The 16,120-nt window shown below is 47.1% G+C and overlaps 1 protein-coding gene across 3 annotated transcripts in view; it reads right to left on the bottom strand.

Moving 5' to 3' along the window:
• The window catches only part of Glis1 (GLIS family zinc finger 1), a 195,086-nt gene extending 180,902 nt beyond the window's left edge, over nucleotides 1–14,184 (bottom strand). For all 3 annotated transcript variants that reach the window (XM_071617853.1, XM_027945025.2, XM_071617852.1), the window contains exon 1: nucleotides 13,941–14,184. In XM_071617853.1, the coding sequence (XP_071473954.1) occupies nucleotides 13,941–14,184 (244 nt within the window). The remainder of the gene's footprint in view (nucleotides 1–13,940) is intronic.
• Nucleotides 14,185–16,120: the final 1,936 nt, after the last annotated feature.

Raw genomic sequence — 16,120 nt, forward strand, 5'->3', positions numbered from 1 at the left:
CCTCCTGCCTCAGCCTCCTGAGTCACTGGGATTACAGGTGTGTGCCACTGCGCCAGGCAGATCTGTTTCTTCATCTACAAATCAGAGAATAGAACAGCAGCTCCTGCACGAGGCTGCTGGGAGAACAAAAGGGATTGTGTGTGTGGTGCACTGGGAGCGCCGACTGTGCCAGCAGAGGCACCACGAGAGGGTTCTCTATGACTGGTTTTATTTTTGTAACTGAGATGTGTGGAAGAAAATGCTACAAAACAACAACTTCACGAGCCCCAGACAGGCCGCCATATTACAGAAGTGCGCACAGTGGGGCGCTGCCTGGAGGTGGGCAGCTCCACAGGTGCTGAGGGTGGGGGCCCTGGGGGGCCATAGCGTTAGCACAGAGACCTCTTGAAGGCCCTACTGAATCAGGCTATTTAAAAAGCCAAGTTTGGCATTATTTTGCCAAAAATAAACATTTATTTTTAGAACATTAATAAAATAAGTTAGCGCAAATAGTAATAACAATAAACAATGGGGCTTAGTGAGAGGCAGAAAGAAAAGCAATGAAGTAAATGACAAAGGAAAATCTTGGCAAAGCTGGCTACATGAAAAATTTTAAGTTTTTGTTTCAAAATCATCATAAAAACTTGTTTAAGCAGCAGACTCATAAAAATATGAGCAACGAATACGACGAACAAAGCATTAACGTTCTTAATGAGGACACTTCAAAGGATGTCGGTTTTTAAATCTTATCAGTAAAATAGTCAGACCTCAATTATGAGCACCAATTTGCAGACAAGGAGCTAGAACTGTCCATCAACACACCATATAGGTTCCACCACACTAATAATCCTATGAATGCAAAATGAAATGATGACCAGATGTCACTGCTACCTTCAAATCGGGACAGGAATTTTGAAACAGTGGTGAAGACACAGATTAGTACATTCTCCGAGAAGACTCTGCCTGTGTGTAGTTGGGCAAAGGAGAACAACTTTCTAAAGGGTTACAGATGAGATGTGTTAATCGTTCCTACTCCTTAGCCTGGGAACTTTCACCTTGGGAAATAATCAGAGATGCAAATGAAGTTTGCTGTAGGAAGATATTCACTGCAGCATGAGAAAGGCTGAAAAACTCATATATTCAAAAATTCACATATATGCACATAAACTATTTCTGAGAGGCCAGATGAAACCTCAGGCATCACTAGTTTGGGGGGTGGGAAGAGAAGAGGTTGCTGTTCTCTAAGTACTCTTTTTGGAGCTTCCAAATTTGGAACCGTTTTAATGTATCACCGACTCAAAATAATTTAACAAATTCAACAAAATCGCATCTATTTTTGGATGTTTATGAAGAATTTTAATAACATGGGAAAGTTTCATTAAATTAGAATGTTAAACATAAAAATAAATACATGACTACACTCAGAATGATCTCAATGATATAAAAATATATTAATATACAGCTAAACAATAGGAAAAAACTAAAAAGAAATGTACCAAACTGTAAATAATAGTTGTTAGGAGTGAGATTATAAGAAAGTATTATTTCCATCTTTCTATGTTTCTATAGTTTGCAGATTTCCTACAATAAGTATGTAGTATTTACATAAGCGGAAAAAATAAGGATTAACAAATGAAAGTATGTTCAAAGAGTCAGCCACCTCCCAAAGAAGGATGAGGAGAAAGACTAATTGGTTGGAAGTCAGGAACTATAGGAATAAAACAATATCCCTAGGTTTCTGTCTAAGCTGCTGCGTGAGGCACCGCCAGCCTGTTTCCAGCTCCAGAGAAGAGCTGGAACTAGCCAGATGCCCTGGATTGCTTCTCTAGGGCCCAGCAAAGCCCGCCCACCAGGACCTGGCCACTCAAGGCCACCTATCAAGCAAACCTGTTCTGATCTCTTGTCAGTACTGTCCTGTGAACCCTGAGACCCTGAGACTCAGATCTGTTTCCCCAACAGGAACCAAGCCTGCTAACCAGCTGGCAAAGCTGGTACATCCACCTGCCTGCCCTTTCCCCTGAAGGATCTCCAAGGCAGAAGCCAAGGACACAGAGCCTAGCATAGGACAGGGAGTCAGGAAACGTGTAATGAACAAATGATCAGGAGCCTAGCATAGGACAGGGAGTCAGGAAATGTGTAATGAACAAATGATCAGGTTAAAGAATAGTATTCCAGAGTAGCACTGTCCAACAGAACTTCCTGTGATGATGAGAATGTTCTACATTTGCACAATATGGTAGCCACTAGCCACATGTGTCTACTGAGCACTGGAAATGGAGTTAGTAAAACTAAAAGAAAGAATTTTTCATTTAACATTTAATGTTTTCATTCATTTTCATGTAAGTGTTCATGTGGAAGAACACTTACACAACAGAAGGTGGTTGTAAAATTAAACAATATGATGTATTGAAGAGAAAAAAAAAGATTGGCCCAGTGTCTGGCAGTGCTCAGTAAACAGTGACTACATACAGTATAATGAAAATGATAGAGAAGAGAAGGACGAGGTTGAGGGTCTCCAGTGGTCCCAGGGTCCCCTACTTGAGTGGCCAATACAAACAATCTGCATCTCCCTGGCAAACAGCTCTTCTGTATTCTGAGTGCATAGCAACCAGAAACACCGAGAGGAGCTGAACCAGCAGGAATTGGCAATGGGTGCAAGGAAAGGGCTGGTCAAGGCAGCCCCCGTCCCTAGACTAACCTGCCTGAGCACCACCACCAGCGTCCTGCAGAGGGCTGCCTGTCTTCAGAGGCCCCAGCAGTTAGCTCTCTCCCACCGTGACCTCACTGATTCTCACAGGATCCTCAAGAGGGGAGATGGCAAAAATTTCCATTTTATAACTTGGCAAAAACTAAGGCCCAGTGAGATTGTCTGAGGTCACCAGGCTGGAAGACAGGAGTCTGCCTAGGACAGAACACCACATGAAACAGTAGAGATGCTGCACAGAGGAGGGCTGGGGACCAGGTCAGTCTAGGAGGGACCCTAAGAATGCTCACTCACTATCCACCTGCCTTCCAGGCTAAGAGCTCTGGGAAGGCTAGGGCTTGGTTAACATTTAATGTCCCGGGCTGAACCCCAAACCTGAACAGGCATTCAATAGCAATGAACCAACCAATCACCCACTAAACACAGGGACATCACTCCCAGTTTCCAGGATACCCTAACACACTCCACCACATATGCCCTGATAGCTGGCCAACTGGTGACCCTTCTCCCCACTTTACAAATGGGGAAGCGAATCTTAGAAATCCAGAACCTCTGGGCTGCTGTACTAAAAATCTGCTTGGGGACTTTCCAGGAAGCTCCACCTTCACGGGAGAGGGACAGATCAACCCCACTGGGGCCCAGCACTCAGCCTATTCTGGACCATACTGCACCAGTAAGTCAGAGAGGCACCCATCAGAGGCACCCATCTCAGAGCCTGCCGCCCCAGGGGGAGGAATATGAGCCAGGCATCTATAAGACCTGACTGTCACCTTCAGTGAGAGAAAAGTGACACAGGCAGTGAGAAGGAGGAGAATGAGGTTGATTCTGGCTGGAGGAGGCAGTTTCTCTAGTGTGAAGAATAGGCCAGATCAGACTCAAGGCAGCAGAACCCAGGGAGGTAGCAAGGAGTGGGGAAAGGCCAGGTGGGCATGTAGCTACCACCTGCCAGATCTGAGTGGGGCAGGTCACTTAACGTCTCTGGGTCTCAGTTTTCCTCATCTCTAAAATGAAGATGATGATACCCATCTCACAAGAACTGAATGGGGCAAGATATGATGGCCTCATGGGATATCTACACCCAGGAGGGATCAACATATAGAAGCCACAGCAGTACTGCAGACATAGGCACACATGGAGTTGTGGGGAGCAGAGGGCAACAGCACCTTAAATTTGGGAGGAAGCTTTGAGGTAATTCAAAGGGATGGTCAAGTCCAATGGCAACTTCCAACCCAACAAACCCAGGCAAGGGAAGGAATCTGTGCCTTTAGACCCACCTCACAGACAGTTCCATCCCCATCCTACTAGACACCAGAGTTACTACCAGTTACCTGAGCGTCTTGGGCTGGCCCAGGGTCAGGACCTGTCAGCAAGTTGTGCTAAGGCAGCTCTCCCCCACTCCACAAAGGACCACAGCTACTGACCTTCCCCTAGCTCAGAGTAAAGTCAAGACAGCAGTCAATGATATCTATGTCCTCCATACCTCAGTCTGACTCCAAGTTCTTATTCTTTCAATTATACCAAAAAAGAAAAAAAGAATATAGTAAAGGGATAGGGTGAGACGGTGTAGAGGACAGACAGCAGCAGGTAGAGCCAACCTGGGACCTAGTCCCTGCTCCGTCCTTAGAGAGCGCAACAACCAACTCCCTTCCGTGACCTACCTGTTGCGCCAGCTCCCAAGCCACGTGCTCTGCAGACTTTTTATCTCAATCCCCAAACCCCATGTCAATGATCTGAGACAAGAAGTATCTCCATTTTACAGGTAAGGAAGACTGAGGCTCAGAGTTCACTGAACTTGTCCAAGGTCTAGGATCTGAACCCAGTTCTGACACCAAAAGCCCCATGACCACCCTTGCACAAGTAACATGGCCTCTCCAAACCTTATGGCGCTTGGATAAACCATATGATTTGGAAGATCTTTCCAGTTTAAAACCCCTCAATGGTGCCCAGAAAGGAGTAAGAAGAACAATACAATCCTCCCCGGAACCCCATCTAATCCTATCTCAGGTGGCGATCTGGGCAGTATCCACCATGGTAGGGTTCGAGAGCTGCGTGGGCTGGCTCCAGGGCTCTCTTGTAGAAACCAACCTGTAAGTTCGGGGAAGATCTTCAAAGTATGTACCAAAAACAGTTCTGTAGCACAAAACCATGTCTCTGCAGATGTGTATAGATGCTACTATAGTTAGATAAATACAAATCTGTTTTAAAAAGCTCTTAAAGTGAGTAGCTACCTAAACCTCATCAGGTATCTTCTCCATCAATGGGCATTAAAAGTATCACAACTGTCATCAGGCCAGAGGGAAGATTACTGTCCTTGTATTTAGAAAACTCAGATACCCCTGCTATCTGAGATGGAAAGTAACAGAAAGGTTTTAAGCAAGAAATTCTGAGGAGTCAAGGTCTGGGATTTTGGCTCTCCATCTGCCCCTGGACCCCCACCTCTCCAAGTCCCCCAGATGTGTCTGAAAATCAACATTTAAAGGCCCCAAAGAAAGCCTGCCCAGCAAGAAGCTCCAGTGCGGAGATATTCTCACAAAGAGCACTACGTAAGTACAAATGACTGTTTGATCAATCATTTGGCCTCAGCGTGGGATTTGGTTAGAATTAAAGCCATCTGGCTGGGGGGGGGGGGGGGCGGGAGTTGAGGGGAGGAGACAAGCAGGCGGGAAAATGACCCACCCCCCTCCCCCAAATAGCATTGTTAAAATATAAAGGGGGGGGGGGGGGAACCAGTAAAGTCCCTGCTGTTATTTCAGTCTAAGCCACTTAATCCTTCAGCACATAAAGCAACTTATTTTATGACCTTTTCCCTTTAAAAAGTAAATCAGAAGACACTGCCTTGAATTCAGATATCTCTGAAACACACTACTCATCCCTCCCAGTGAAATATCCTGTTTCATAAACCTTCTTCGAGATACTTGAAACTGCAGATCACTAAATGCCTAGCTTTAGGCATCTGACATTCCAGAGAATTAATATTTAAACTTATTATAGGAAAAAAAGAATTGAGTTTGGTTGAAGCATGAAATATTTAATAGTGTCTCCAAATTAGAAACCCTATTTTGTTTCGTGCTGGAAATGCCAACGTTATTACCTGGGCTTTGCACTCAAATGAGATAAAATGCGCAGGCGGCCTTGGGACACAACACATAATTACAGCCGTCTTCTCCAGAGACGGGGGTGAGACACAGGGCTGAGGAGTGGAAGCGATTGAGTTTCATTTTTACGATACACTTAAAATTATATTATCATCCTCTGCCTTGAGGGTTGGACTTGAGAATGCTGAAGCTACCTAGCCACCAAAAATCGGTGAATCCACAGAGGCCTGGGCCGGGCTCTGGAAGCCACCTTTATCTTGCAATAGGCCCGCTGCTGGGTGAAACCTGGTAACTTTCTCTGCTCGCTGGGACAAAAGTATTAAGTGGTTTAGGATAAAAATTAAGCTTCAATTGACACAGTGGATCCTGGCAGCCTCTGCCGGCACGTGTAATTTATTTACAGGGTTGGAAAGTCGGCAAAATACATCATCAACTCTTATACAAACTTCTACTAGGTATTAAATACCCAGCGCTCAGAGAAGTAATTCATATAGTCCAGCAGCGTTCCAAAATAAACCTAATCTCCAGGCCTCCGGAGAGCTTAAAGCAGCAAATGGGATCTGTCTTTTTCAAGTCAGGTTTACGGTCCTCTCTGGCTTCTCGCGAAAGCCTTATTTTCCAGCAAACCTGTTATTTAAAAACAAAAGCAACAACATCTAAAAGAGTCCTCGGGCTGCTGAAGGCACAAACAGGGCCATCTCTGATCCTTCTCCATCTGCCCCCTCTCAAACCCAGCGTCTCCAGGAAGAGGCCAAAAAGCCTGGACCAGAAGGCTCTGGCGGTATGGTTTTCGGAATGAGTGTGAGAGAACTCACTCGCACACATCTCAGGAACGCACGTGCAAGGCCACAGACGCAACCTGGACCTCTGCCTTCTGCAGGGCATTCGGCTATTCACTATTTAACATGAAAGTCCCATTTCCCACAAACTCTCAAGTTCAAACCTGATCCCTGGCCTATTCTCCCTCCTGAGCCCATTCTTCATGCCACCAAATGATTAAAAAGAATACAATTGTTTAACAGCTCCCTGAGCCACTGTGCTCGGAGATGCATGTATTCCATAACCAAGAATGCTGTGGACGAGCAGGAATTCTCATCCCAACAATGTCCTGGGAAACAGCAGAAGGGAGACCACAGCTGGGGCCTCGGCACACACTGCAAGATGGTGCAGACAGGGGCTGTCACCCACAATCACCAGTGGGCAGGGGGTGCCGCTGCTTCTGAAAGGTAGACTCCACAGCCCCTGAAAACCCTCGCCATACCCCAGCTTCCTGAGGACCCGAATCATAACCGGGAACCGTTCTCCTCCCCCACAGCTGCAGCAAGACTGGGGATAGTGCCCTAATGGAACAGCTTCCCCTTGTAGTCACACCTCTGCCCATTAGTGAAGTTTCAGAAAGGGGTGCTCCAGGGGGCCTCCTGTTCCCTTCCCCCAGGCTAGGGGCACACTACAGCCACAGCTACAGCTGTGCAACAGGGATTTTAAGAGTAATGTGCTTGGGGCTGGGGTTGTGGCTCAGAGGTAGAGTGCTCGCCTAGCACGTGCAAGGCTCTGGGTTCGATCCTCAGCACCACATAAAAATGAATAAATAAAGTAATTGTGTCCAACTAAAAAAATAAATATTAAAAAAAAGAGAGAGAGTAATGTGCTTTAGGGGAAAGTACTGTCCTTGCTTTCAGACAGACCTGGGTTTAAAACTCCCAGCTCCACTACTTACTACCTAAACTACCTTGGGACAAATCACCTCACTTTCCTGACCTTTAAATGACAGCAATGCCTCCATACCGCTAGGGCTGCTGGACATAATGAAATGTGATCACAGTTATAATGTGTCCGGCCTGGCACATAGTAGGCTCAATAAAGGTTAACCACCCTCTCTCCTCTGTTCTTTCTGTGCTCACCTTCAGCAGGCAAGACTTCCCAGGACAGGTCTAGAACCTGGCCTGAGACAAAGACAGCTTCTTTCTACACCCTGGATCCTTCCCAAACCTCCCGGCTCAATTAGTGTGGAATCCTGTGGTATCAGAGCAGGAAGGGAATAGGGATCATTCAATCAAAATGCTCTCCATTTTACAGATGGGGAAACCGAGGTTCAAAGGGAAGACCAACCCCACGTGCATCGAAGCTACACAATGGCACATGTGTGTGCTCCAGGCTGGCCCAACCATAACCACCAAATAAATTCAGGCCATACAGGAAATGCATTATTCAGTTAACGGGCTAAAGGGCTCCTCTTGTGCATCTGACTCAAACGCTGACTTTTAAAAACACAGCTCGTAATGCTAACGCAATCCACTCAATCCGCCGGAACCCTTCTAAAGGAATAACCCTTTGGAGTTTAAGGGGAAGACGGGGAAAGAAGAAAACAGATGCTTTCAGTGACTTTCAACTGTAAGACCACTGGGTTAAGGCTGTATTCTCTCCACCCCCACCACAGCCCAGCCCCTGTTTTCTTTCAGTTTCTTATAAATAAGGCTTTGGGAGACCAAAACAGCCACAAAACTCTTCCCCCTTCTTTTCTGCTGTCCTCAGTAACTCAGCTGTCAGTCCCTGGACTTTGCCTCCAATGCCGAAAGCATTTTTTTTTTATTGTAAACTATTAATTTGGGCAGCCGTTGTTGATAAACAAGAAGTCCGTTTTTAAACTGCTAGAATCATTAGCGCTGTGAAAGCGAACAGCAGAAATATTTCAGGAGTCTGATCTTTTCTCCTGGCCTACTATTACAGCTCGCTTTTTATATAATGCAGTCAAATTTTTCAAAGCTCGGTGAAGTTTGTTTCATTTCTTCTTCCCCCTTGAACTATCTGTTCCTTTAAACACAAAAATAAACGACCCCCTACCAAAAGAAATAATCCAACTCTTGAAGTCCAAACTAACTGCAACTAAAATCAGTACTAGGGGGGAAAAAAAATAGAAACCACACACGATAATTTCCCTTTGACTATAGCCATACATGTAAGGTGAAGTTACTGAAGTCCCACCATGTTGGTTTCCAAACAGGGAATTCCTTCCCAAGAAAACTGAGAGAAGGAAGAGAAATTATCTTCTTGATGAAAAAGCCACAGTTAGTGATAGCCACTGGGTAGCTTCCAAAAAAAAAAAAAGTTTATTTGTTTGTTGTTGTTGTTTCTAATCCTACCCAAAAAAGGATTGAAAAACTTTTCCAAACTTTAGTCTCTCCTCTTTTCTAGGATGCTGGCCAAACTCCACAAAATAAAACCGAAGAAAATGATGATAATTATGCAACATTCAGAACAAAGAACATAAGAGTATATTTTTTAAATGATTCATTGTGCACTTATGCCTATAATGGGATTTTAACGCACTGTAAAAATAAGTGTGCCGGCGAACTTGGCTTCTCACGCAAATGAAACGCAAGGAGATGAATAACTGGAGATGGGATTGGTTTTTTGTCTTTTTTTTCCCCCCTAGAAGAAGTGTGAAGAAAAACCACAGCATACAAAGAAATTTGCACAAACACAGCAACCCCGCTTCCACACCCAGGAGGGTCCCAGGACCTTGACCAGCTGAGTGCCACAGGTAAATGACCGAGAAACAGGGCCTTAAATTAAGTCACGATCTCGTGTGATGATTCCCTTTCCATTTTGCCCGCCAAGTCTTAGCAGCTTCTAGAGAGCTGGGGAGGCAGGAAGGGAAGAGAAATTCTAGCCGCACAAGATTCTTAGGGAATCTTGAGGAATTATATTTCCGCTACATGTCTATAAAAGATTTGTTGGATACATAACTCTCATGACTGTAGACGCAACATGCTCCTATCTCATTTGTATACCCACACACATACTTATTTCTCTTTTGTCTCACTGAGCCTGACATTTGGCCAGCAGGTTTTTTTCTCCCCCTTATTTGAAACCTCAAGCACCGAAAAAAATTTGGATCTGATTATTTCCGGATCACAGGACCAGCACTTTAAAATGGATGAAATGCAAGCAAATTGCCCACCAGAGCCGGAGGGGGGAAATGCTTTAAAAATAACTCATACCTTTCTATTACGGATGCGCTGGCCTCTCCAAACCTCTCCAGTACATATTACTGGCTACTTGCTCAGATGGAGAAACTCAACCAGGTAATAACACCGAAACCATGATGTCCCACCACCGCCAGCCCTGATGTCCATACACACAACCTACAACTGCTTTCCTCCTCCTCTTTTTCTTTCTTTTCAGAGACTTATTTATTTATCCATTTATTTATTTATTTGCTACAAGGTTCAGTACTTCCTGACATTTACAGCTATGTCCCGGCAGCTATTTTTACTAATGGTAGAGTTCACGTTCATAGTGACCATCAATCTCCTTCTTTGCTAGGATGTATGCAGTCTCGGGATGTGGTGGAAAGGGTCCAGGGAGACACTATGGATTAAATGGTGACCTCATTATCTGGGTTTTGGACACATGAAATCATCTGGTAAACTACAAAGTTTCCTAGACATGGCATAGAGACCGGTTACCAATTTCCAAAACTTCAAGACAGAAGAAATATCAAAAGCAAGACATTTTAAATTCTCTGGGAATGTTCATGAGGCCTTGGTTACATATATCAGCTCTGGGCCACCAGCACACATGTATAGAAGGTATAAGCTGTGGAACCAGAATCAAATATCTGGAGCTGGAAGCCTCCCAAACTGCCACTTAACTGTCTGTAGATAGATATGATCAAATCCCTGAACCTGCATGTGTTCATCTATAAAATGGGAGTCATGTCAACAAGAGCCAGTACCTGCCCTGTACTTTATAGACGCAAAGCACTTCTACATTTGTTCCTTTGGAAGAGGCTTCAGGGTAGGCAGAGACTGATGAGGGAAGGTGTGGAAACAACTGTAAAGTGCTGTGCACAGAGAATAAGCATCATCGGCCATCGCCACAAAGCTGTCCACCCGCGGAAAGCCCAGATGTTTACCTTCTTTCCTCATCAGAACTTATAAAAGCAGTGTCTGGTGTTTAATAATAAGAAAGAAAAACGCAGCATCTGGTAATTTGTCCTTCCCAGCTGTTTGGAATCTGGATAAGCGGGACTCTGCCATAAACAGATCGTGATTCTTATTGTAAATGATGACAATGTTAGTCCATGACGTCGTGCCATGCCCAGTGCCTCCCGGTTCAGATCTGGAAACACACAGGACCCAACAAGTATGGATATACTGCTGAATTCCAGAACTCACTCCCTTCCTCTGCTTAGGATCTGTCCGGAGCAGAAGACAGATCATCTGAAACCTGACCCCCGACCACGCAGTATGGTCTTCTCTCCAGTCACTGGGCAGCAATGGTCACAGAAGACCTGAAGCGTGGCACCTTTCAGCTTCCCCTGACTCGTACACCACTGTTGGCACCTACCAGAGTTGGCACCTTTCACACTCAACGTTTTAAGAATAAAATCTTTCTCCCTCCTGGCTATACCCCCTTTACCTAAACTATCAACCATCTCTAGCATGGTACCCTACACAAATTAATAAAAGTGACCTCTCCAACGGTTTTAGTATAAAAAGCATTCTTATAACCCTGGCTTTATTTATTCCATGAGGTAGGCATTATTACGAGAAACCAGAGGTTGAGAACATTAAACTCCTTACACTAGTAATTTTTAAAATAACCAGGCATCAAAGATAGTTCTTTCACATTCAAGTCTCGGGGAAAATTCACCATAAATGAGGACACCTGAGGCTCAGAGGAGTGAAATAACATCCTCCAGCATCCCACAGAGCATAGGTGGCAGGGTCTTATCATTTCCAGCACAGCTAATAAATATGTTTAAATTGGTATTTCTGTCTGTTTCCAATAAGCCTGAGAGCTTGGAGCTAGGCACCTCATTTTCAAAGGGTTACGTGGCCTGCTGACTATTTTGGTGGGGGTGAGCACAGCAAAAAGGTGCCTCTTCCTTTTTTTTTTTTTTTAAAGAAAGAGTGGGAGAGAGAGAGAGAGAGAGAGAGAGAGAATTTTTAATATTTATTTTTTAGTTCTCGGCGGACACAACATCTTTGTTTGTATGTGGTGCTGAGGATCGAACCTGGGCCGCACGCTTGAGCCACATCCCCAGCCCCGGTGCCTCTTCCTTAATGGCATGTCTAAGAGGGCTGCTGAAGATCCCCTGGGGGGTGCTGGTTTCCTTTCAGGCCACTTGGCTTGACTGTGAGGAATATGCCTACAGCAACACAGAGGCCAGGTCGGAACCTCTCCTAGTCCTTGTCCTGAGATTTCCCTTCTCCCCAGGCGGGATGATGGCAGAGCCCCTGAGCTGCTGGGTGGCCTTCTACATAGCAGACACTTTCCCTACCTGCAGACCTCAGTTTCCTCATCTTTCAAAGGTGTGTTAAATCCCATCCCATCAGCCTCACCAGGAGGCTGTGAAGAAAAGCAGTTTAAAATCCTTTCGGAGAAAAAGTAACCACAGAGTCCAATTTAAGGTACAAAGCAAGGGGCTCTTTCTCCTATCCCTTTATCCTCCTCTGTCCTTTCCAAATGCAATATGCCTTATTTTAGACATAAGCAAAAATAATTGGGGTTTGGAGAACTACAAGTAGAAAGATCGTAGGCAAAGCATCAGATGAAAGATCTCTAACCACAGCGTAGAATAAAGGTTATGTCTGGGACAGGCATTCACTAAGGCTGAATCTGCAGATGACAGCCATGATTTTTTTAAACACAAGTCGTTACAGGAGGGTATGTGTGGAAGGGAGGACCGTGTGTGGAGCAGGGCAAGCCAGGGACTCATGGCGGCAAACATAACTCATCTTGCTATGCAACACTTCTCTCTCCCTGGTAAAAGAGACTTTGTATGTGTATTCCAGCAGTAGTACTCTGTATGTATTCTTTCCCATACCTATCCTAAACTATGATCTTTATCTCTTGGAGAAGAGACTGATGCTTAAGACAAGAAGACAAGAAATAGCTCTTGAGGCTGGAGTTGTAGCTCAGTGGTTGAACGCTTGCCTTGCATGCGTGAGGCACCGGGTTCGATCCTTAGCACCACATAAAAATAAATAAATAAATAAAATAAAAATATTATGTCCATCTACAACTAAAAATATATACACACACACACACACACACACACACATATATATATATATATATATATATATATATATGAAGAAATAGCTCTTGTGTATGAAGTCAGGTGTTTTCTTTAAAAAAGTAAAACTACTATACTTTTATTTCATTTGACCAGGCCCCAAACTGGGAAGCCAGCCAGCCTACCTCTTTTAAGGAGCTGGGCTGATGCTGAGGAAGGGATGTCCACAGCCATAAAACACACAATTATCATCTTCCTTAAAAATCACCTGGAAAAAGACTGAAGAGGTCCCAAGTGCTGATATGATCAAGCCCCAAAGTTTCAGTTTCTCCCAAAGGAGAAAAAAAAAGGGGGAGGATGGGCACAGGACCTTAACAATTTCTCCAATTTCTGGTTAATTATCTGTCAACATGGAGCCTATAAATAATGGCTCAATAATTAACTATGATGAGGTGAGCATGTTTGTGAGAATAGCAAAGGCATCCCTGAGTTGAGCCATGACCTGTACTGGGCCTGCCTTCTATTCACCAGCTTCAGTGGTTGCAGAGGACACTGAAAAATGACTCTGGCCAAGAGGACCCTTCCAGAGCACCAAGTACAGAAAAGATATTTTTAAGTCAAGACCTGACCCAGGCTGGATTATAGATTCAGAAACTTTTCCATCAAGAATCTAGAAACCGTCTGGCATAACAAATTCCTCACTTGACAGATGGGGAAACTGAGGTCCCAAGAGGGGAGAGGGTCCTGCTGAAGGCCTCTGGTTTTTGTTATTTAAGGCAATTGGAACACTTCAAAGTATGCTTTCTGCCACTCAGAAACAAATATCAGTTACAGGAGTTCCTACTCCCCCTAACATATAATAAAATTTTGACATTTCACACAACCTTTATCAGAAACATACAGAAGCAAAGTTACTTAATCTGAACTTTCTGTGCACATTTCCCCAAAATGTGCTTATTGAGTTTAAATTAGATGCTTCTTAAAGCAGGGATCCTTTCAAGACTGTCAAATTAGTTCCAAACAATAAAAGAGAAACTGAGGAACTCCGGAGAAAGTTTCACCAAGTTCTCCAGAGTATCCCTACAAAGGAATCTCTCACACCCGCGGCCAGGCACTTTGGCAGATCCCGACTTACCCTTTCCAGCGAAGGCAGCCTTGGACGAGCTGTAGTCTCGGGGACTTCGGGGCCTGAGGAGGTCGTGGGTGCGCTGGGGTGGCACAGGCAGCCGAGGTAGCAAGTCCCGCGGGCCTCCATCAACGCAGCCACCGCCACTCACCGTGACCCTGAAGGCCATGTGCGCTCCAAGACCAGGGCCTGGGACACCGGGGGCCTCCTTGGGCCTCTTGTCTGAAAGTACCTCGGCCACCTCGCAATGCATGGCTCCTGGGCGAGGCGCACGACTGGGGGTCACCCAGGCTCCTGAAGTGGGGAGACGGTACAGGCGCATTAGAATGAGGGAAGCAGATTCTTTTCTTGCTGGGCCCAAGTTTGGCAGTTCACTGCCCCCACGGTTTAGGTCTCAGGTCTCAAATAGCTTTGCGCCACCACACCTACCTCAACCCTAACTCACCTGATGCGAAGCCTCTTAGTCCGCGCAGCAATGGCTTTCAAGATCCCAAACTTGGGGACGACCATAGTCACCCGCGCATTCCAGTGACGCCCCCTGGGCCCTCCCACCCAAATCCGCCTCCACCGCGACCAGCCCTCTTAGAACGAATGGTGAAACTGAGGCCTGAAGCGGAGGGCTCCTGTCCATAGTCCTCTAGCGGGACAGGGAGCCAGCGGAGACAGAAGTCACAGAGCAGGGATACGGCGAAGCAGCGGAGATCGCTCCGGGTGGGTCAATGGCTGCGCACCTCCAGGGCGCTGCGGCGCCGAATTCAGCGCAGAAGCGGCTGACCGCGTACTCAGGAATCCTGGGCGCTGATCCTCTGAGACTCACTGGTGATTCCCCCAAATCCAGAAAACGGTAGTCGGAAAATGGGAGCTCATCCGCGCTGCGCAAACCTATCACGCGCACCCCGGGACACGCACATTCCTGCGCGTATTAGGAAAACAAGACCGTCGCGCGCAAACCCACACGGAGTCAGTAATGCCGGTGAACGCCGGCTCCCACGCACACCGCACACCCCAGTCAGTGCGCACTCGGGGACGCGATGTGCCACACAAACTCTTTCACACGCTCAGATACAGCAACGCTAACAGCTACACAGTCTCACGCTCTCGACACGCGCGCGCGCTGGAGCCCTCCTCGCCGGAGCTTCTGTCTTCCCATGATCCGTCCTGGAGTACGGGCCCGGACCCCCAAACTCTCCTTTCCCCTCGGCGCTCCTCGCGCCATCCTAAAGCTCCTGTACTTGGGGCAAAGCTGGTACTCCCAGCCTCGGATCTCCGGCCCTGGCGCCCGCCCTTTCCGCAGGCCGCGGGCCGCGCCCCTTCTCACCTCGCAGCGGCCGCTGCAGCTCGCGGGGCGCACGGCTCGGCGCGCCTCCTCTGGCGCCGCAGCCCCCGCAGCCGCCACCGCCGCCGCCGCCGCCGCGTCCTGCGGGGCGGCACCCCGGGGGCGGGGCAGCACCCCGGAGGCGGGCCGGGCCGGGTCGACAGCTTCCCGACAGTCGCTCGGGCCACTGGCTCACCGCAGCCGCCCAGCCGAAGCCAATCGCAGTGCGCGGGCGGGACTCCTCGCCTGGGGGCCTGGGCGGGGCCCGGTGAGGGGCTGGGCGGAGGGTTTGACAGGCGGCGGCCGGTTGGAGCCCTGCTCGGTCTGCGGCTCTCTGGCCACAGACCCCGGTTGGACTGAGGAGTGGCGCAGCGGGAGGGAGAGTCTGGGCACTATACCGACAGCCAGCAAGCTGAGCGTCCACGGAGCCCGGATCGACCCGGCTTCCTCCCCGCCTCTCCCAGTGGCCTCGGACAGGATCCATCACCTCTGCAGGTCGGGTTTTTCCCGGGTCTAAAGAGAACGCCATAGATGCCAACGCAGAGGTAACAGATATTAAAGTGCTTGACAGTTTTCTTGCAGAATCCAACCCGCTCTCGGAGATTTATAGCGAGTCATCAGCAAAGCTGGGACCCAACCTAGACCTCACAGCCCACTTTATCACGTTTTGCTTTTGTGGCACGCGTTTTCCACTGGTCAGAGTCCCTTTCAGGCAAGAGGGTCTCAAAGTGCCTCTGGGACCTGTACCCAGTTCCTCCTGCCTTCTGGGCTCCTGCACATACAGCAGTGTCTCAGGGGGCCCTGCCCAACATACAGGAAGAGCACTGGACAAAGAAGAAGACGTCCCAGCTGAAGGTAAAGCTCAGTGAGTAAA

This window comes from Marmota flaviventris, chromosome 10 (genome assembly GCF_047511675.1).
Source record: "Marmota flaviventris isolate mMarFla1 chromosome 10, mMarFla1.hap1, whole genome shotgun sequence".
Lineage (NCBI taxonomy): Eukaryota > Metazoa > Chordata > Mammalia > Rodentia > Sciuridae > Marmota > Marmota flaviventris.